The sequence below is a fragment of the Phasianus colchicus genome, chromosome 3, assembly GCF_987193195.1.
Source record: "Phasianus colchicus chromosome 3, bPhaCol1.hap1.1, whole genome shotgun sequence".
NCBI classification, from domain to species: Eukaryota; Metazoa; Chordata; class Aves; order Galliformes; family Phasianidae; genus Phasianus; species Phasianus colchicus.
Genome location: NC_143438.1, coordinates 75698747 through 75722460, shown reverse-complemented (window position 1 = coordinate 75722460; position 23714 = coordinate 75698747). Strand labels below are relative to the sequence as shown.

The 23714-nt window shown below is 35.0% G+C and overlaps 1 protein-coding gene across 24 annotated transcripts in view; it reads right to left on the bottom strand.

Moving 5' to 3' along the window:
* Positions 1-23714, bottom strand: part of RIMS2 (regulating synaptic membrane exocytosis 2) — a 436018-nt gene that overhangs the window by 81061 nt on the left and 331243 nt on the right. For 8 of the 24 annotated variants that reach the window (XM_090137865.1, XM_090137866.1, XM_090137887.1 and 5 more), the window contains 2 exons: positions 19906-19938; positions 6141-6241 (listed from right to left, as the gene is read on the bottom strand). The exons of 12 other annotated variants lie outside the window; for them this stretch is intronic. In XM_090137865.1, the coding sequence (XP_089993991.1) occupies positions 6141-6241; positions 19906-19938 (134 nt within the window). Of the gene's footprint in view, positions 1-6140; positions 6242-10809; positions 10846-19905; positions 19939-23714 lie in introns of all 24 variants that reach the window. 4 more of the 24 variants (XM_090137868.1, XM_090137867.1, XM_090137877.1 and 1 more) reach the window with 2 other exon arrangements.

Below are 23714 nucleotides of genomic sequence, written 5' to 3'. Positions count from 1 at the left end.
CTTTTTTTCTCTGAATCTTCTCATCTATTATCTGTATAACATCAGTTCCAGTACATTTTAGAGAATTAACTCAAATCACAGTCACACTACTTGGTACATGAATTGTTATTCAGTTCAATTGCATCTTGGAACTTTACTGCTTAAATTGAGGGGAAAAAAAACCCACAAACAGAAATAATTGAGTTTACTACGAAAAGATAACTGCTCAGAACCCAAAGAGACGATCAGTTTAGCAATTCATGGACACATATCAAACAGTTCTCTGAGGAAAACATGTTCTAATACAAAAAGGATAAAAGGATTCAAGATAAAGTGGTTACTCTCATTGGAAATTGGTCAGGACAGCATTCAAGCAATTTTTAAATGTGATTTTTAATGGAATAGCTACCTTTTTGAAGCTGGCTTTTGGTGGAAATCTGTTGATACGCATTTTGATAAATACTTCATATACGTTTGACATAATTAAACTAAATATTTTATTTTTTATTTTCAGGACTCTTTTTTTTTTTCTCTTTGAGATTCATCCTAACATTACAGCATACATTACGTACATTTTATTACGTATTTAACCTCTGTTATCCAGTTAAACAATAAGCTTACACAAAAACTTAGAAAATGGCTGACAGCACAAAGCAACAGCAGACAGCTCGAGGCAGCCAGTACTGGTTCATTTCATCTGTTTATATTTCAGCCATCACCACGATAACTGAATGCAATATTTGTCTTGACCGTGGTATAACATTTCAGATACCCTAAACCTCTGCTAGAGACACAGAAACTCAAGATGCAAAAATAAATTAGAAAAGCATCCAAATTAAAGTAGATTAAAAGAACAAAATGAAGGAGAAACATGGCAGCCTGGCACCACTATACAAAACAAATTATTTCTCAGATTTTTGATATCATTAAAGAAGAAATTGCTGGAAATTTCACCAATCCACATCTATTTTCAAAGTCGCTGTTTTTAACTCACCAGCAAATACAAGAGTGCAATAAAAACATCAGTGAAACAAGATGTTTCCCACATTACCAAGTCTATACAGATCAAGTCTAGGATTCTGAATTTATTTAATCTTCCTGACTTAAAATCCTATATTTCGAGGAACAAGGACTACAGTATCAGCGGTTTATTCTATAAATATTAAAATTATTTAAAATACAATAAAATACTTAATTGGAAGTATAATTACTATCAGCACTACAAGACAGAGAGATTCTCTATCTCGTTTAGTAGAAATCCTCACAGATCGCAAAAGAGCACAAATTATCAATCGGGTAACCTGGCTGCCACAGCCACTCACTGCACTTTTTGGAGGAAGAAGGCAGCTCTTGGACAATTGTGCACATTGTGGCCAGGCTGGGAGCAAAGGAGACCTGCTTCAGACTCAACCCTTCCACCTGCCAGACTGCTGATCCTGCTTTTTGCACATTGCCACACCCAGGCAGTCCATAAGGATAGTACATCCCATCCCATGGCCATCTCCTTTTCTTTTTCTCAGATCTTTCTCCATAAACCTTGTTTATTCTCCTTTCCTATGGCTGTAAGGATGGCCATCTAAGTGGCCCAGGCTGAACAATCCCAACGTTTTGGCACCTGCATTTTGGCTGTGTCTGTACTTGTCAAATGAAGAGAACACATACTTAAACCTTCTTTGTCACAGGTTAATTTGTCTTGGTCTTGCTAAGGCTTGAGAAGATCACAAAGGAGCATTCTGCCCTGTCATGTACTACTCTCCTACACCAGACACAGAATTATGCTTATGTATTTATGATGCACAGTATCTGGAATTCTAAATCTTGAAACATGATTATTGATTAAAAGGTACCACAGCATTACAGGTAGCTTATGCTGTAGAGTTTCAGTCTTATCATCAATATGAATTGTTAAAGCTGAAGTTGAAAATTTCTCCTTGGTGTTTTCTATTACTCCTTGTTTGGTTTCTCTTTTCTATATTTGGCTAAATATTTTCTTCACCTGCTTGCTAAAAATTCAGATTTTATCTTGTCTTTTACTGTTTATACCCCAGTTTTGTTTCTTTAGTATATTAAATCCTTAATTGATATACTAATTACTATGTTATATAACTGGATTTCTCTATGCCTATTTGTAGGTCATTGTCTTCTCCCAGTTAAACAAATAAAATGAGCCTCATACTTTTACATTTAAATGTGTCATCTAGTTGCCAGTCTCTGTTTTACATTTCATACTAAAGAAAACAACCACATTTCATTATTCTATTCTAACTCCCATATAAACAACCTCCTTTAGTCTGACATGCAATATTTTTAATTACTGATACCCCTTGGAGAGGCTAATAGGGCTTCAGTTGATGGAGGTCTCACTTCATCTACACCGAGTTCATACTAATTGCAAACTATCTTCTCACTTTTTGCTCAGTAACAACAAAGTCCTTCAGCTTTCCCCAGCCAACCCACTGATCATATCCTACTCATGGCAGCAAGGAGACAGGGACACTATAACTCCTTCCACCTTTTTCCTTTCATCTGTCAGCAGAGATTCATGAACCCGAGCAGGGATGGGAATGGCCAGGGGCAGGAGTTACCAACTATAACACCATCAATCAATTTGCTTGCCAGGATTGCTAATGGCAGCAGCACCAAGCAAAAAGAAAGACAGAGAAGTTGTAAGAAGTAGGTTGGGAATCAGTTTCAAAAGCCAGCTAAACCAAAGGTGACAAAGCGAACCCAGCATACTGCTGGCTCAGCCTCTCTAGATGCTTCTTGGCTCTTCCCTCTACTCCGCATTTCATCTTGCTGGAACACATAACTAGGAAGCCTAGTTTTTATGCAGAAGAATAAACTAGCCCTAGAAATATTCTTGAAGAAAATTACATACATCAGGCTAATGTTGCACAATCACAGTATGGCATACAGCTATACTTTTCCCTAGTAGAAAGCTCTCATGCTCCTGTGTTTTTTTTCTGTGTCACCAGAACCCAGCTTTTCCTGCCTGTCAACTTTCACCAGCCCTAAAATTCAGACTTCAGCATCTATTCCTGTACAACTCTACTAGTACTCAATACTCAGAATAACCATTTGTCCTAATACCAAAAATACTTTTCTGTTATCACAGAATCATAGAACGGCCTGAGTTGAAATGGACCATAATGATCATCAAGTTTCAACCCCCCTGCTAACCACCAGACCAGGCTGCCCAGGGCCACATCCAGCCTGGCCTTGAATACCTCCAGGGATGGGGCATCCACAACCTCCTTGGGCAGCCTGTTCCAGTGTGTCACCACATTCTGGGTGAAAAACTTCCTCCTAAGATCTAACCTAAACCTCCCCTGTGTCAGTTTAAAACCATTCCCCTTGTCCTATCACTATCCTCCCTTGTAAACAGTCATACCCTTTCCTGTTTATACTCTCCCTTCAAATATTGGAAGGCCACAACGAGGTCTCTCCGAGCTAAACAAGCCCAGTTTCCTCAGCCTTTCTGCACAGAAAAATCATATCCTATATACACCTATTATTTTTCCTCTCATAACTCCCCAGTAGTAAATATGCTTATATGAAAATCAAATACATTTTTTGATTCCCTTAATTCTGTCCCAGAATCAGACCAAAGCAACTTTTCCATGTAAGAAAAGAACTCTTACACAATGTATGTATGACCTGCTAATCTTATGCACTCAAAACACTCAAAACACATGGAAGCAAAATACTTAGTTTTAAAAAAACTGATGAGCCATATATGCCAATAATAAAAATACAATCTGCAATTACATCAACCACAAGAAAAGAAAAACACAAAGTTTCTTATTTTAACTGCTTCTAAGAACACACATCAGAATAAACTTTTCTCACCAGCTTCTTAATGTATGACTGTGCATCACATCAGCATATGAAGACTCCTGTACTGCCTTCCAGAGGTAGAACAAAACCAGACAACTATTTTAATATTGTCCTAATTCTGCTACTAGAGCTTTTGCTTTCTCAGCAAGGAGGGGTGTTTCTTTCTTACTGTAATTATTCGGGACACTCAGTTGCTGTTTATTTCCATTTAAAGAAAGACATAAAACAGAAATATAAAATAAAATTGTATTTGCTAGCTGTCCTGAATGTCACCTAATGCTTAGTTATTGACATTTTTCTCAGGCATGACACACTTGACGACCTGCTGTGCCAGCAGACAGTATAAAAAAGTCAGTCACTGTATAGTGTATTGAACATGAGATTTCACTCAGCATTTTTACATATGTGCTTTAGTTCAAGATTCCAGGAGAATATTTGTAGACATTAGGTAGATAAATTGTACTTACTCATTTTCTGTCTCTAAATGATATAAACGCTCAATTAAGGAAACTGAAGCAGCGGCAGTGAAAAAATGAAGTCAGATCTCTCATACAACAAATGAGAGGTATGGTTCTGATATAGCTTAAAAACTAGAATTTTAAGAATACCTTTTAAATTAATACATATAGGTGAACAATCCGTGTTCCATGAGTTCAGAGATAGAATAAATAACTCATTTCCAAATACTGAAACTACACTTTGGCAGAAGAGTAAATTAATTGTTTATTTCTGGAGACAAATTGTTTGATGTTTGCAATCAATAAACCACCATTTTCATAAAAGAAGTCCATTTAAATTTTCCTCTTTAATACATTCCAATAATATTGTAGGTAAATTTTTAATAAAAAATGGTAGAAAATGTATAGTGAGACTCAATAATATGGTGTGGGTGAAATGATAAAATAAGGTAGGAAATATTCCATTAAGTAATTATATTCTATTCAGCTTCCTCACATCAGAGCCCATTTATTCTCTTTACTCCGTACCAGTTCTCCTTCTGACTCAAATTTCAAGCAATGAGGGAGCAGGGAAATTAGCAGAGTAAGTCTGATTATACATACAATACACAAATTCATATTTTTACGATACATACAATCACAACACTCACGAGGTCTGCCCGCAGTACCTCGCTCACCTGGAAGAAGTAACACTTTTCAAAGCAGACAATATAGACACGTGAAAATAATTTTGTCATGTCAACACAAAGCAAGCATCTAGACATGTCAGTATTCCAAGCCCCTCCTATGTATTAATCAAAAATCCTGACTTCCGTACTAAAAACTGAGGAGAAAATATGCAAAAAATCAAGCAGCACATCTATAGAGTTAAAATGTTTCAGAGGTGGTTTTTTGTTTTGCTTTGTCAATTCTATTTATATTAATATTTTTTTTTCCATTTTGTCAAGGGTTTTGAAAAAAGCTTCCGCTGTTTTCCCAAAAATGAATCACTTTTTTTTTTTCAAAAGGAATTATCTTGAATAAATTAGTCTACATTATGTGCGAAACAAATAATACTTAACAGATTTAATGATATTTTGCCTTCAAATATTAAAAAGCTTGCTTTAAAATCACTGCTGATCTTTTAAGGAAAGGAATGGTATCCTGGAAATAAAGACTAAAAGAGATTTCTCTTCCTCAAACAGCTTTTGTAGGTCAGAAGTCTCATGTTTCTCACTTATAATCTGACCTTAATTAATGAAGTCTTTTACAGGACACTAAATTATTTTTGTATAATAGAATTTAAATTGAAAATATCTTGATTGGTTTAATTAACACAATGTATATGACATGACCCTGTTCCAGATAGCAGGAAGTTTTAGGTAATATATTTGGTGCTATACTACAACATAACAGTTCAGAATTCTGGCACATTGCCACAGTCGGCGTACAAGACTGCGTTGATGTAGAGAGCACCTTTCAATAGCTGAACTGCCCTTATTAAATGAAGTAACACTATAACTTCCCATTTTCAATAGACCAAGATAACCTTGTGTTCACCTATTTGAATGCCATGGGCAGGTTTCAATAACTCTCACTACATGTACCAATTAATAAACCTCTTCCTTCCTTCTCTTTGAGCTTTTAAATCATGATCCTACTGTTCATTCCAGTACGTAATTACACTGCCATTTTTATTTAACTAATCTTTCTTCAATTTTAACAATCAAGAACATTCTGCATTAAGAGTTTTGCTGCACTCTTGCAATAATTTTATTACAGACAGGAAAGAATCTTCTACTGAAGAAATTACCTCCCATTCATCTATTACTTTCTAAAAGGGACATTTAACATATTTTGTTGCTTTTCAAAACAAAACTCCCTTGCCTTAGAATGATAATCTTGTTCCAGCCTGGAATCTGATCCTGCTACCTGTTTGTACTTGCTCATTTTCATTTGTCGGTTTCTCTCTTCTATATCCATCGAACCTGTTAAGTTAAAAAAGAAAAGAAAAGAAAAGAAAATAAATACAGTAGTTTTCAATTCCAAGATCAACATTCATAAAATTATTAACAGAGATGAAATCCAATTTATTTAAATTATGGCATAAATAATTTTACTTTCTGAATTACAATTTTGAAGAAAACCAGAAAGTTTTAAGAGAAGAAAAACTGTATCTGAGTAAGTACTTCAACAGAGACTTATTAAGCATTGGATTATCTGTACAATTTAAATAAACCCAACACTGTGGAAGAAATGGATGTAAATGGAATAGAATGTTTCCAGAGAACAGAATTTTACTACAAAAATATTCAAGAGAAATTAAGTCTTCCATTAAAATGAAAAACGGAATGCAACATCATTGTGGTTATTTTGGGGGGAGGTCCTAGTTCTGTACTTTTTGTGTGATACAAGCATTTTGTACTGAATTACTAATCAAATAACAACCACGGCCTGGCAGAGCTTCCATTTACCATGTAAGTATACTCTTATTTTGCTCAGAATATTTTAAAGTGGTATAAAGGAATGATAAAGAGCCATCCAGCGGTATCACTGTATTACACTCTAATGACACAAAACTTCAAGAATGATTTCAGGATTAACTATTCTTGGACCAAATACATGATTAAACTCAGTAGAGGTGGATACTTAAAATATGACTCAGGCACCAACTGTTTTCTGCCAACTGGTACAGCATAGTTTACTAAGCAAAATAATAAGGAAGTAAGTGCCAAAGCTGAAGTGGAAGTGTGAGAAACAGAAACAGAAAAATGAGAGGAAGAGAGCAGCTCAGAATTAAAAATAAATAAATAAAAGGTTGTCGAACCAAACATAGTTACCTACTATACACATAGATGCTTGATTCTCTTCCACTTTAACATGTTATAATGCCAGAATAATATCCCGAATACTAAAAAGGACTTATTCATTTATTTTGTTGGACTGGCATTTATCTTAAATGTGCTGTATTTTTAACCCAAAGGTTGCTTAGGATTAGATTTTCAAAATCCCTTTAGTCAAAAAAGGTAGCTTTTATACATTATATTCATTTAGCAATCTTTACTTTCATCCGTGGAACTAGGACTGGAATATTAGATACCAGTGTTTTCTCTATAAATAAGACTTAAAATCTAAACCTTAAAGTCATGATCTAATAGTAAAATGGGACTTTCCATGGGGCCTTTGCAGTGTCTCTCAGCTCTGTATTTTCCTTCCGTGCAATGGTAACAACAGTAGCATGTATCAGGAGAAAGGCCTTCCAGATACATCTTTCAGTACCCCATGGAAAATCCAGAAGGGAGAGGGCAAAAAGAGGGTAAAACTGTACTGTTATCTATAAACCCTTCAGCTTCTGAATTTTGTATTTCAGATCTCCCTCTGTGCTCCTTACAGTGAAACCGTGAAAAGACTTCAGATAAATCTTTGAGAGATGTGAATCAATAAAAATGAATGAAAATGAATAAATGGTGTTTCATAGGAAGAGGTATAACAAAAAATACAACTGCAGGTGAAAATTTCTAAAATAAAACATAGCTGGTTTCTCCTATTGCTATTTACCTCAACCATTAAATGTGCCTCATCAATACCTGCCAAGTTATCCTTAAGTTGCAGCTATTTGTCTAAGGATTTGGTTTTAAAAACACTATTAGGATATTTTCTCTTTAAAACAGAAACTCTGATCTGCAAACCAATACTTTTCTTCGGCAAACGGAAATATTTTTCAAGTAAAATAATCTAACTTCTTTTGTATAAAGAAATAAATCACTCTTTACTGAAATTATGCTAAAAATCTACTTGTTATTCCTCAGTAATGTAACGAAGGAAATGCTTTTCAACACGAAGTTAGACTTGTGAATTTTTCTTATGAATTTTTTGTATGAAATTATCACATTCTCTGTCCACAGACATCCTGCTAACCTTCAGTAAATGACAAGGAGTGGTGGAATAACACCTCCTGATCACACATTAAAACTTTCACAATTACTTGTGCAGACATTCCTTCTTTTCTATGATCTATGGATAGATGAAAGACAGGTTTCCACAAACTGCACGTGTTCTGCAAAATCAACTGTTCCAAAATATGATTGAAAGCAGGATCCTCTGTAGCACAACAGGCAAAGCTGGCTGTTCAGTTTGGTCCCAAGAGAAAAAATAACAACAATACTTAGGACAAAAAAAAAAAAAAAAAGCCATTCAATGCCCATAAAAGCTTGTTAAAATCTCACTTGCTATCTATTATTGAAACTGTCTTTAACAAATAGATGAATTAGGTTATATGCAAAAAGAGGGAATTCTGAGGGCAGTGGAAATTCCTAATGTAGAAGCTCAGCTATGCTTCTGCTGTGAACAGAGCTGACATGAAGGAAGACTGCACAGCATTGCTGCCGGAGGACAACCTCCATGTAATTAATGCCAGATGCAGCTGTGAGCTGCATGGGAGTAAGAAAGTTTGGGAGAATCTTGTGGCCATAGCCATGAACGTGGTCCAGTGCACACACACTGTTGCACTATACAGTGCAAATGCAGGGCTATAGCCATCTCTGGTTCTGCTGACAAATCTATACTTTGCTGAAACAGGTGGGGGATTTAGCATGAGCAGTAACTACTGCCACAGAGTTCAGTAAATGGTGTATTAATTAGTTTCCACTCCTAACATGATAAAGATAACCAAGCCTGAATATCAGCCCCATACTAAGGACCTTCCTGTAATCAGGAGTTGTATAGGAAGTGTGTGTAGATGACCCAGAACTATTTGTTATCAATATTTGTGAACATGTAGGATCATCAGCTTTTACACTGGTAGCAAAAGGCTGACAGAGCGCTCGATTTATTCAGGCTGTTAGCTAGAAATCAGCACTGCACACTTCCAGGGCTACATAAAGACTGACATTAGAAACATTAAAGCTAGTTCTGGTGTACTTTCATGTACTACTAGCATGTCTTAAAAGATGTAAAAACAAGTTTTGGCCAGGCAGAAGTGACCCTTATTGCACTTCATCGGCCTTAGCTTCCTTCCAAAATTTTGCTTCTAGGCAATAGTTGTGCCTGCAACAGAAACAGCCCATGAGACATACCAACTTCAGCTGTAACAATACCAAAAAATAAAGGTGGACTGATGGAAGGATCAGTATAAAAGTCTGATGCTGTTCAGCTAGCAGAGATCATTGCACTGCAGGTAACACTTCAGAGTTCTGCCTGTTTAAATAACTCTCTAATGTAAAAAACAGAACAGGGCCTGAAAGTTAGTTCCATGGTGCTGTCACCAGCATGGAGAAATTGCTATCTGATGGAGAGTTTATCGCTGACTCAGTACCAGACATTCTCCATAATGTTAGAAGAGAATATCCCGAGGGAAAACAGCAACATGACAGTGCAAAAGTGATCCCAAAATGCCAGGAGTCACCAAGTATGCCAGAATAAGGCCAAGAGTAAGGCCAACTATGGCAGCAAACCTGTCGTGAGCTCACTGCAAGCACTAGAATCATTTTCCCGCCTTCAAATGCAACTCATTATTTTCAAGTTTTAACTTGAAGCCTTATATAATTCAGCTAATTGAGCATGTCATTGAGGTTTTCATTAAAACTGAAAACTCTTTTTTTTTTTTTTAATCAGAAATGTAAGGGGCTGTTACCGACAATGTGGTTAACATCTAGCTTTTCCTGACCTCAATCCTCAATACAGTCACATTTTTATAAGGAAATAAGCAATCACAATCACTCATCTCAGCCTGGAGTTAGGGGTTGCTCTTGGATGTTCAAGTCAAACACTGTTTATTCTCTAGGGTAGACTATTCAGTTGACAGCCCATGGTCCACATCTAGAGGCAAAAGTGCCTACAAAATGGCCAACTCATCCAGCTTAACCTAAGAAAAACTTGTTAAAAGTGAAAACAGAAAGAAATGGAACTACGTTCATTGTTTTTTTCATTGCCAGCTCCAGTGAGAAATATTAAATTCTTCTAGCTATTATAGATACAGCTGATAGTGGCACATTTGGAGAAGATGCCTGTAAAGTACTGTACAATAGGGCATCTGGGACATAGAGAACAAAAGGGAAATCGGGGGTATATAAATAAAGTGGAGTTCTTAAAATATTATGATGGATTTACTTTTGGATGGGCATGAAGAAGAGGCATACAAAATCAACTGCATTTCCTACCCAGAGCAATGGCTCCAGCAAAGGGACGAGAACTAGAGATGACTACAGAAACAGTGAGTTTTTGGAGGTCAGAAACTTGCTGCAGAGAGGAAAGAGGCAGTGTGCAGGTGTGTACTTTCTATGTCTGGACAGGGAGGAGAACATAGGTCTTGAAGTGTATGAGAGCTTTGTTGAGATGATTCTGGTCTCTTCCCATTTTTCCCTCTAAATTGGCTCCCTTAAGAAAGCAAAGGAATTACATTTGGGAAAGTCCTTTCTTAGTTTTCATCTCCTAATATGTACTTTGAAATCACAAAAATAAATCAACATTGTGATCCAACTCCAGGATACACTTAAACACAGTAGACCAAAGGACTTAAGGGCAAAAGTACAAAAATGTTTTGAATAAGTTACCCTACCTGTATCCCCATTCTCTGGATCTGCTTTCTTTTCTTCTAAAAACAAATGAAAGCAATATGTAAAACAAACAAAAACAAAAAGGGTGAGAGAGGAAATGCATAAATAATAATAAAAGTAATAACAATGAAACATGCATTGGAAAGGAAAAATGAATAAAGACCATCAAATTAATCTAAATTGATGAGTTTAGTCAACCAACCAAATATGGTGCTCTACATCCAGAGGCATATTCACTGCATGCTGCTGAATACATTTGTGCACACTTATCATGGACTTACTGGAAGCAACTCATGGGTATTTTGTGCATTTCCAGAATCATTAATACACTCAGTACAAAAGACAGCAAGGCAGGTGTCAGACACAGTTACTTTACAGTTTCATTCGATCGGATGACAACGATAAAAGTAAAAAAATTCCTAGTGGTGTATGTTTTATGCAGCACACGCATGATGTGCAGTCTAATGGTTCAAGCATAAAAATTGGATGTGTCAGAATGGTTTTCAGTAATTGCTTTAAATCTTCCTTGGTTTAATCAATTCTCATAGCTTCCACAGGTTAAAAGGTTTAGTAACGATATTAGTGTAGCTTATCTTAGAGCTAAAACATGATGAAGTGCAAAAGGCTCTAACATCAATACTCAGAACTCAGCTCATGCACATAAATCCAACTAACTGATGCTAACAAACATTCTGAATGCATATCAAAGGTTGTGTATGGCTCAGGGCATTCCTTGTCACAGAGAAATGAAAATACATTGGATCCCTATCAACTAGTTTGGCAGCACATAAATACTGCAAGTTGAAATCCAAGTTTGGTAATTAATGTGAAAGAAGTTTAAGTCAAATGTAATTTACTTTAATTAGAAACACATTAACTTTTAGCACACTGCTTCTTTTTCTTACTTTAAGCCAAAATTATATTAATTTCAATTACCATGATCTCATGAATATGGAGTAATCTTGTCCCCTGCCATAAAATAAAATACTATGTACTATTAGAATTAAGTATTTTTCCAGAATTACAGGTTATTGAAAGTAGCTCACAAAATCACTTCACACTTTGCAATACACAAGCAGTTACCAGTTGAAGAAGGAAACAGATGTTATATCAGGATGGTTACCTGCTGGCAACTCCTAGTGGAACTGTGTGACCAATTAATGGGAGGAGGATATGGCAAGTCATAACCCTGCACTTCTGAAAATCAGTAAATACCCAGTGAGTTCTTGAGACCTCATCCATTCCCTATCCTTTTCTGCCTCATTTTGTGAGCAATATAAATAAGGCCCTTTACATTCATTTTCTATGGCCCTTGGGTAGTCTGGCCAATACTATCAGTGGAGGCAGTGGTAACTGCTATGAAAACAGCAGAAACAGAGAGTTGTGTTTGCTTTTTAAGCAATTCAGGTTTTTTGTTTGTTTGTTTTTCTTTTTGTTTTTTTTTAATTACTGACAATACAAAAGCTATGAATACAATGCTGTCTTCCACCGCCTTATTACTTTTTAAGGCAGAAAGCTATTTGATAGCAATACCAACAATTCAATGTCATGTAAAATAGATGAAAATTAAGTCATAGCCATTAAAATACCCTCCAGTTTGAACACAGAGAGGATGATAAAACTTCCAAGTTATTTCATACTTAAGTTGAAAATAAATCTTTGGCTGAAGCATCATCATACCGAAATATAATACTACGTAGCATAATTCCTTTTATAAAAATGCTTATTAGTCCATTTTTCTATTGGACTGGGCCACAGGACTTTTCAACCATGACTTTTAAAATGAAGACATAGTCAAAATACGATAAACTTGAAACCCACCCAAGATTCACTTGTTCTTGCCTCCTATTTAAAAGTATATATATAAAAAATATTTCCACATTGACTTACAGAAAATACCACAGGTTCATCAAGCATGACATTCTATTAGATTTTTTGAATTACAAAAGTGTAATTGAAGTGTTGTGACATTTTTTACAAATCTCTACAACAAATAAATTGTTTAGACTTTTATGGAAAAGGTCAGCAAGAGTGGATCCCATTCTTGAAACTGAGGTTTCAGTTGATTTGTAAACAGGTGTCTAAAGAAATACTAGGAAGAACAGAAAACTGAATTGAGAAAGATCTCAATTCAAAGTGGGAAACAGCAAAACTGAACAGTACCAGTATTTTCCACTGAGCAAATAAAACAATACTAACTTCTCAGCAGCAAAAACCTTCACAGCAACTGTAGGCTTAATCACCCCCTCTTAAATGAATTCAAAGCACATTCAGAACAATGAAACTACAGTAAATAATGATTCAGGTTCCCCTGGTTACTAGGTGCTCAAATTCAAAACAATCAAACAAACAAAGAACACCCCGAAAAATGACTTGAAAATGCTGAAAATAAAAAAATCCAATGAGATGATTTAGAAATGTCTCAAGGTGAATGATATAAGATGAAAAAGGCAACAGTCAATCCTAAGTCTTTTTAGTTCCAATTTAGATGTTTTCTTCAACATCATTATCATCAGTCAGTGGTTTTCTTCATCACCTGAATTAAACTTAGTTTACAAAGCAAGTATATATACTCTATCTGGGAGATAAAATAAAGAGAATGCAAAGATAAGATGATGGTAGGCAAGAGACTCATAGAAGAGTGGTTTTAACGAGAATTAGAACTGATCTAAAGTGGCTGTGACCAGCTATATTAACTTGTATATGCCTTAACATGGTGAGATCTAAGGAGATGATGGGCACCTGAAGGTGCCACAGCCAGAGCACCCCAGCACACTTCGTCACCCTCATCCCAAGAAGTCCCATGGAGCAGGGACTCCAGTGCCCTTGAACAAAATGTCATCATCTCTGCAACTGTCCGAAAAGAATAACAATACTACAGAAGAAGTGGGACAGCACACTTCTCCCTAACCATGATTACTGATGGCAGCATTCAGCAATTGCTTTAGAAGTCAGGAGCTTTCTCCCTTCTTTGGGAAAGTTGAGGGTGAGCCTCGCTGTAGCCATAAGGCCACCAGGAGTTGCTACGTTGAACAGATTTTCTCCAGGGCTTCTTTCTTCTCTCATAATTGGTGGCCCAAAACTCAAGGTTAGAGTCTGGTTCAATCTTGAACTGTCTCTCCTGCAACAACTTTTAAATGCACAGGGATCACTTTAACAGATTGATCCACAATTATTCTTTTAGCTGGGATCCAGAATGGAGAGATTTCCATTAGTTTGGGCTGGGTTCTGAAATAAACTCAGACTTCCCTGCTTTGAATGAAAGTAATTACAACCTCCAACACTGAAAGATATTCATCTTATTAGAACAGAACTGCTTCAGGAAGAAGCAGAACTCCTTGTTTGTCTTCAATTTTAGACATAAGATAGGATGACAACAACAATTTTGAAATGTCTTATGTTTCTGCTTCTCTTTTTGTTCTGACTCAAGTTAAAATCTGCAATTATTTTTAAAGACTTGAAAAATTCATGCTGTGATGAAAAACTTAATCTGGTTTTTCAAAATGGTGGGAATTAATAAATTATATTTTATTTAGAAAATATTAAGTGTATATGTAGGACCCTAATTTTATATAAGTATTTTTAGAAATGGTAGTCAAATTTCTTACTAGCATGACTTCTTTGCATAGTTGTAGAAAAAATTTCCCTTGAAAAGTTCTGTGTGAAACTACAGGAAAATCAATCTTATACCATCCTTGAAACAGTATTTTTATCAGAGCACACAAAGGAAACAAGGCTGTTTCCTAGAAGAAAAAAAAGAGAATTTATTTGCTTTGAACATAAAAAACAGTCAGTTAAAGGCCTTGTAGTCAAAGAATTACATTTCCTCCGGTTTACAGAGTAATTCAATTCCAGTTCTACCTCTAAGAAATTAGCCCTGAACTTAGTCATTTTGGCTGTCTAAACTGTGAAAAATATAACTACCCAATGGCTAAAGAATGTTTGATGTAAGGGTTTCCTGAGCTTCACGTCCAAGGTGTGGCAAATGTACAGAAGCTATTGATGCAACAAACAAGGCCTCTCCAAAAAATCTGTGATACACTCCACAATTTGAATGAAAAGAATATGACTGAAAACTATAGAAATGCAGAAGATGTGTTTTGTACAAACTTGAAGTGTCAATTGTCATCCTTACAAGGGAATGCTAGGAGGAAGACAATTCAATTAGTCAGATTCCAAGTGGGGGAACATGCCTTTGCATTCCTGTTTTCTATTTGGGAATTGCTTGATGGTTTTGATGTTCTTAAAACATTCATAGCTTCAAACTTGGCATTACTAAACAAAGAATGAGAGTTGAGGGACATTTTTCACCAGTTAAACAAATTTTTATCATAATGCTTAAACCATGCTAACAATGTTATTATTTGCACAGTACATGGTGCTGCTTAGTTGAATAAGAGGTGGGGTGATCAAGGCTAGAAAGTGAAAGAATCTCTAGAACCATGGGCAAGGGATTCATCACTAGGGATAAACCAGTGCAGCTGATAAGGGACAAAGGTCTTTTGAAGCAAGCCAGGAAGTCCTATTTTGCATGTTTATTAAACAGTAATTAGGGTTATTATGAACACTTTAATAGAGTGTTTACTCATGGATCCTTTTCCAAAGTGATTTTTGCAAGATACTCTGTGAGTCTGCCGCCTCGCAAAAAGTACATACATTTTTGTGGCCTTTGAAAAATACTGAGATCCCACATGGAAATAGGTGTTACTAAAGCAGAAGCAGCAAGATGAACATCAGCTAAAGCACTACATTTCAATTCCACCAAGAACTGTGGCAAAAGCTTTCTTTTAAAGGATATGAAATAGGATTCTGAGAATGTAGAAGAAAAATCCCTGTGGGGTTAGTGGGCTCCTATATTCTGTTCTCACAAATTTCTATTCAGATCAGCCATGCTATTAGCTCTGCGTCATCATCATGAAAAGCCCCAGTCCAGTGTCGCTGTTCTTTTTTTGCCAAGCACGCAAGCACCTCCGAGTTCCTACCACCAACCATGCTCCACAGTATAACCACAGAATATTTCACATTCTGACAAAGCCATTTCAATACACAGGCACAAAGACTTGAAGATAACTATGCTTGATTTCAGAAAAGCAAAAAACTATTAATAGAGATCCTTCAGCCATCCTAAGAATGCAAGAAATCTTCATTAGTGTCTCAACAGACAAAAATATGGTTAAAGATTTAAGCTAAGCCATGAAAACAACACTGGTGTGTTCACCTTCATGCAAGACAAGAATTACAAACTCAGCTCTCAAAGTTTTACTGGTATTCTGTCTTTGGCACTATTATGCTCTCACTTTTAAGTCTATAAACTGATTTTTTTAAAATATTTTCTTTGCCGGTCTGAAATCCAGCCTTTTTTTTTTTCCTAGTCCAATACAGATGGCTATTTCAGGGTTTGAAGCCTTCACAGTTTCTGGTGTTAAACCTAAGAATTTAAGTCTCTCAGCTATCCAACCCAATACATCTGTTAGTATAATAAATCCCTTTAAACTGAATTTGATGTTGAAGTATCCCTTTGGGTTCTGCTGTTCAAATATAGAGTTGTAACTGAGACATTTAAAGTGTCCAATCTAAGGTATGAGATTTTAAACAAACTCGTGAAATTAAATATCACAGAACCCTTCAGAGATGCACAAGTTACCTAACCACATTTGAAAACTAAAATGTTATAAATTCCGTCCAGGAATTCCTTTTCAACAGGTGAGAGATGGAAATAAAACAAAGCTCTATCCTGGTCTTCAAGGGAAAGTGTGTCACAGAATATTGACTACAACTCAAAAATAGAGGAGTGTCACATTTTGTTTATAAAGTATGGAAGAGTAGACTCACTCTTGAAACGCTCCAAAAACCTCTCATGATACTACACATAAGAACAAACACAAATAAGAGTCCTTCTCTTCCATTGTATTTAGTCTCTTAAACTATCTCAATTGTACACATTTTTTGCATTTGCTTCCTCAGTTTATTTTCCAGGCTCTTTTCTGTTTGGCTCTGCACTGCCCTGGCCTGCCAGCTCTGATTTGGTCACACAACGTAGAATTTTCAACTTTCCCAAGTTTTGCTCCAAGCTATCAAGTTACTGTAAAACAAATCTTATATAAAAATGACAAAACAGAAACCAAATAGTCTTCATCCACTTGAATTTCCTTTTCAAAGGTTAGCAAAAACTCAGATCAGTCCTTCTTATGCCCCTTTTATGAGAGAGTTCTGCTCCAAAGATTGTAGAGAAGAGCCAGAATTTCTATTTCCTGGCTTTTCTCATCTGTCAGAGCCAGAGCTGTCTCCAGTACCCCACCTCCTGACTTCCATCCATTGCCTCAAAGAACCAGCAATGACTGGGCATTGCCTTTGAGAACCTGGAGTAAACCTAGCACTGTTTGATAGTGGTAGTTACGCTACTTCTACACTTACTGCCCTTAGCCTGTCATGGCTCAGCCTCTCCTCAGTCTTGGTGACCAGCCTGGGCTATCATTACTCAAGTTAGCTCTCATTAAGAGGTTCATTTCATGAATGTTTTCTGTATGCTTAAAGATCACAATAAGTATCATTGCATTTTGCTGATGCACAGCATCTTTTTCATCAGAAACACTGATGAAAAGAACACTGCTCGGTTTATTACTAAAATTCTTTCATTCTTTATTTGCAAAATCCAATTTTAGAAACAAATTGTGAAAACTGCATTATGAAGCTCCTCATTCAGCAAAGGAAAACACTTTGATCATTAAGGATGATATCAACATGTACTGCTTTCATATAATACAATTTGTATAAGAATGTTTTGTTTTTTATCAATTTGAAATTGCCTTTGTCCTTGAAATACACAGCATAAACTTTACATGCACTCTTACAGGACATCCCCACTAAAAAAATTCTAGATATTTTTCAAGGAATAAAATTTTCTCATTTTTGCAGTGAAAGATGATAATGTCCATCAAAAAGTAATATTTTTACTTCAGTACAGTAGTCACATATTCAGGTATTCAGCTTTTTCAACATTTATAGCTCTAGTAACACCTTAAATCAATAGCTAATCCTTTGATTCACCTCAGTGTTTAGTAGCTTGCTACTGTGAAAACCATTTACAAAAGAAAACCTGCAAATGGGTAATCCTAGTTTAACACTTTTAAAAGTGAATTCTAACCCAGAGGGAAAACATCTCCTTCTGAAGGTATGTCTTTGACACGACACCCATGTCTGTAGCTGTGCACACAGTTGCACAAAGTGCCTTAGTGAAATCTGTAGCTATGATGTTATTGAGGTGAAGCACAGAAGTTCATCAGGGAACCATTCCTAAATGTACATCTGAAAATAGGTTCCTATGCACAAAGCAAGGCAATTGCTTTAAGCTTAAAGGCAGTAAGTTTTGCAACTCTGTCTTTGACCATGCTTCTGAATTTCTCTGCTAGACAATTAACTTTACAGGAGCTTAAAGTATTTGCTTAAATTTGTCAAAGTGCAAAACACTGCTTTGCAGAAATTTATCTCAAGTGGAATGTCCAGAAGAGTTTTGACACGTGAGAAGACACGTTTTGTCTTCTCAGATCTGTTCAAGAAACATGTCATAAAAATACATGTTTTCCCGAGACACTAGATACCATTTTTAGGTCTTGTTCATACTCCAAGCATCATCTAGGATTCATAAATCAGAAGAGGGTTCCTGAGTAAAAGCATCCACAACTTTCCTTCTCCTTTATTATGAACAAATTGAGGACTGAGTGACCCATTTTCTATTATTATTATTATTATTATTATTATTATTATTATTATTATTATTATTATTATTATTATTATTTGTAATGAAAGAGATTCAGAATAACCTCACAGAAATGGATCTTTAGTATGGGATAAGTAAACCCAGTCTTTGTACAGCATGAATTTATTAATTTCTAGTAGTGATGATTTACAGAAAATAGGCCTTGATTACTTAATTCTCAATAGCACTTGCTCTCTTTATCCACTGTCAACCCCTGCTTTGCAGTTTAAATGGTTTCTATCTTGAGACTTGTTATGTTTGAAGACACAGTAACTAACTTCTGAGAGGCAGCATAGAGAAAATCTAGGAGCTTATTAGAAGTGATAGCAAATGTAAAAGTGAGTTCTGAAGGAGCCAGCCACAGCAGAGAACTGATAAAAAATATTTGACTAAATCCTACCTAAACTTAATGGACCAGTCACAGAAATTCCTTCAGATTTTAGAAGCTAAAGAGCATCAAAGTGGCTTCTCTTATTCATCGGGATAACAGCAGGGAAAAAAATGAGAGCTTTGATGGAATAAGTATAAAATTTAAATGTTATATGTCAATTTGATCTGCTAAAAAATGGGGAATTTCCTTGTTCTGACATAGCATGACTGAACAAGCAGAGTAAGAGTATATATATAATATAATATACTATATGGAAAATTCAATAAATGGCAGTTTAATATTTGATACGAAAGATAAAACTTTATAAAATAAATAATGCACATTATGAAAGAAAAGCCACAACCAGTACAGCTATATGAGATTTCCTTCAATGTTTTGATTTCTTGCTCTGCTATCAAACCCTTCTGTTTCACACTTTTTGCCATGAGAGAACAGCTTTTGATCACTAGCAATTCCTAACAAAAATGGGACTTGTTCAATGAAGCTAAGTTTGAGATTTCAGTGCATGAAATGTAACTTTCTGAGATTATTCACTTCGCAAATTATATCCTCCTGGGAATGTTATGTCTGTGTTTTCTATTTCCAAATGTGAAGATAGAACAGTTTAGAGATTGTTTTCGTGTGCTAGCTGGAAGCTTATAGGCTTATAGTGAAGATGGGAAACAAACACTGAGATTAATTTAATCAGTTCAAAATCTTAAGGAGTTCAAAATCTTAAGGTATGCCCATGTGTCATCAGTTGCTTTCTGAAGTTTTTTTGTAGAGTACATATTTCATGGGTAATACAAATTACATAAATACCTTGATCTAAGTTAAACTTCTACAGTTTGCTAATGCTTAAATATATAAAGAGGGCAAGAGAGTGAAAAGTAAATGAGATGAGCTAGGATAAAATCTATAGGAAAAGTAAAATGAAATATAGCACAGAAAAAAGCAGTAGAAGAGACAGACCTGAGTTTCTTCTCCTTGATGATTCCGCTTCTTCTGTGATCACATCGTGTAATGGACAGACATAGACAAAGGAGATGGGCGTGAGAGGATGTATTCAGAAGGTTAAAACTGACACTGAGGGAAAGGGCCAAAAATTGTTTTAGAGAGAAGTCTGCAGAGCAGAGTTAGTAAATGGGGAAAAAAATAACAAAGATACCAGAAGAAGAAAGAAAGCTGAGAAAGAAGTTGTTAAACTACAGTTGTTGAAAAAGAAAAGTAAAGATAGAGTTAGTATAGGAGCTGAGGAAATAACAAATGTTATCATTGAGAGCAAAGTCAATCCTTGCAATGAAGCTGAAAAGAAACCTGGATAGTAAAAGGTGCATTAACAAGTAGAAACACTTCTGTTCACACCTGTTCAACTTTCTGGAATGTAAGCTACTTGAATGCAAATATTAATTTTTTTTTTCAAGTACTGAAATTCAGTTTGAAATCCAGCATGGGAAGTGCATTATTAGATAATTCTACTATTAAATAGTTTTAATTTACACTAAATCATACTTCACATATCGAAAAGGGAAAACAAAACAGAAACAGATTGTTTGGAAAAGGGCATATAAGCTGAAGAAATTTCAGAATCCACATAACACACTCTGGAAAGGACCACGTTATTGTAGCACTTTGCCAATGGCGGTATTATAAAGAACAAAATATTGTATTGAACATGAAAAAAAAAAAGAACATACAGGTATTAACTCTCATGTATCAAGCAGATACTCTTTCAAAACCAAGTATTACTCATCTCATAGCAGTCTAAGTTACTGGAAATGCATGCAAATTAAATGCCAAAACAACTCTCTCATTACTTACTGTATTACTTCATATTCAAAACACACTGCCATTTCAGACAGGGAGAAAATCTGAGGGACAGTGTCATTTTCTGTACTGAACATCTATTTATAGTAAAAGAATGGAAGGAATTCATCTTGAAAAATAATAATAATCAAAAAGAACCATGAAGCTACAATGACTTACAAAACAAATGCATTCTTACAGAAAGCATGAGAATTAAAAATACTGTATGTATCCATATAAGCCCTGATTTAGATCCAGCTTGCAGTTTGCTGAATTACTAAACACTGTTTACAATTTAGTAACACTGGAGATATTAGATTAAGAATTTCAGAAAAGTTCAGACCACTAAAAATATACTGTATATACTTTTATCCACATCTTACATTCAATATCTAGACACCACTCAAAATATGCAAAATTAGAATAAGCAATATAAATTCATAAAATGAAATGAAAGACAACACTAATTTTCATCTGATAACCCTCATTTTCATCTGATAACCTGTTCTATGGTTACACCATTTTATTCTATAGCTAGCAGATTATCATTTGCATCCATCAAATAACAAGACTGTACCAAAAATTTGTTGTAAACACAAGTAGACTGTAGCATATATTTAGAATGCATTTTTAGGCAATTAAATTTGCTTACTAGATGATCATGTGTAAGTGTTATATGTGAGATATATCTTGTGAAAGCATAGCAGCTGACTGTTCTGACAAAGGATGCTATGTCATCTATTGTTTAAAAAAGAGATATCAGTGTGTAACTATATTTTTATCTGTGCAAGTGCAATAAATCTGTACAGTGAAATTCATATAAGCAAATAAGATCTACTTGTCCTTGGTGTTACACAGCCTGTATTGATACGGTGTGGTTATAATTTCTATACCATTTAAATAAATAAATCTTTATTTCCATCACGAAAAACCCATCTAAAAATTAAAACTTACTTTTTTTTTCCAGAAAATGTCTTCTCACATCTATATATATATTATATTATCTATAGCCTTGAAGCACGCACTCCTTCTATGTCAAATACTGCCAGTATAAAGTCTCTGACACCATTATATTTCATGCGTTTTTTTTAGCATCTGTAGGAATGTACATCTCTGAGACATAGATTACATTAAGAGAAATCTAAAAAACTTCAGAACTTTTCAGAGTTGCTTGGAACCACATTATTCCAGATCAGGAATATGTCCTGATATGTTAATATAAGGCATTCTAGTAACGTCAGTAAATTTTAGTGTTGACACAATTGAAAAGCAGTAAAACTCCTTCTGAAGATTTCAGAACCAACTAATTAGTATTTGGCTGCATATCAGGCAAACATGTCAACATATTTTTAAAACTGCATATTGAAAATCCCCCATGTTTGTTAGGAGCATAATGTTTATGTAACAAAATGCCAAACAAAAAAATATATATATTTACAAATATATTTTCAGTTTTAAGTTTTTACTGATCACGTGTGAGAAGTATAATTCTATAGAAGCCAGAAAGGAAAATAAAAGACAATATGTAATTTGACCATTCATTGTTGTAAATATTAATGAAGTAGAAGGACTTGTAGTATGGTAATGAGCAAACATCTTTCCATTAATGATGTCAAGAAGAAAGTACTAATAGATGTATTAGTTTAGACACAATGACACTTCTGTGTATCAGTCTCCTCCTGATTCAGAAGGTGTTCCTAAAATCCCAAGCAACAGTTTGAAAACTTTCTGTAGCTTTTAATCCACTACATTAGATCTTCCTTGATTAAAAAAAAAAAAAAAAAAAAAAGTATTAAAGTCTGCCAACAAAATCATGGAATAAAATACTATTAAATATACATAATTCAATTGTCAGTCTTCACTTGCATTGTTATTGCTTTGCTGTGGAGGTAGCATTTATTTAGATCAACTATTCATCCTCATGGGCAAGTGTAATATGTGTAAGGGTATTATATACAGATTTAGAAACAAAACTCTCAATAAAAAAACTTCTAAAATAAATGAAAGCGACGTGTACTGGAAATCCGAGAAAACAAGAGAAACGCCAACTATTTTATCATGCTTTGATGCAGAACTTTTCATTTTAAGAAATGGCAGTTATTGAAAACTATTCCTAAGTATTTAGGAACTCATTTTTAAAAAGTATGTTTGAAACTTTACCTAACAAATACACCCATTTGAAATTACAGAAGTAGAACAGGACCAACAGATGTAAGCCAATTACTTCTTTTTTCTGGTTGTTTTTTTCTGCTCCTTAAAAGCAACGATATTCCACTGCATTAATGACCTCACAAACACTCATGTCTTGCAGATTCAGAAAGTCTCATTTGTGGATGCTCTTTACACAGTAAAATGCTAAGGATACAAGAAAAAGAGGAGGAGTAGACAGCAGAATTATTAAGAGTATAAATTATTGCCAAATAGCTATCTGACTACATTAGAGTGTTAATAAAATTACTTTTCTATAATATTACTTAATACCATTAAACTGTATTTTTCTGTAATCCTTCCTAAAGATGCAGAACTCACTTCGTACTTCTGATTTTTTTTTTTTTTTCATAAAGGGACTGGCTACCAGTTAAAATATGAGTTCTTCATCTTAAAGTGTGAATTCACACACACAAAACCACAGCTGCACGCTGGACAGATGCCAATATTTTTCCTCAAAAATATAAGTAGAGGACTAAGTAGGATGAAGAAAAAACTAGGAAGATGGAAGACATTTAATTTGGCAACTACCTACTATAGGCTAGGTTTAACACATGCTAGGTATAATACATGGTATGGAAAACACTGAGAACAAGGAAGCTGTGAGTTATTCCTACCAGGAGTTAAGAATAACAGCAAAGAAGGCAGAAAGCAACATCTTAGAAGAAATCTTAAATATTCTCAGTAGCATGAACTCTATACAATCAAAAGAAACCGTGTAGACTGCATTACTTTTTATAAGTCTTGAGAGAGAAACTAAATGAGGA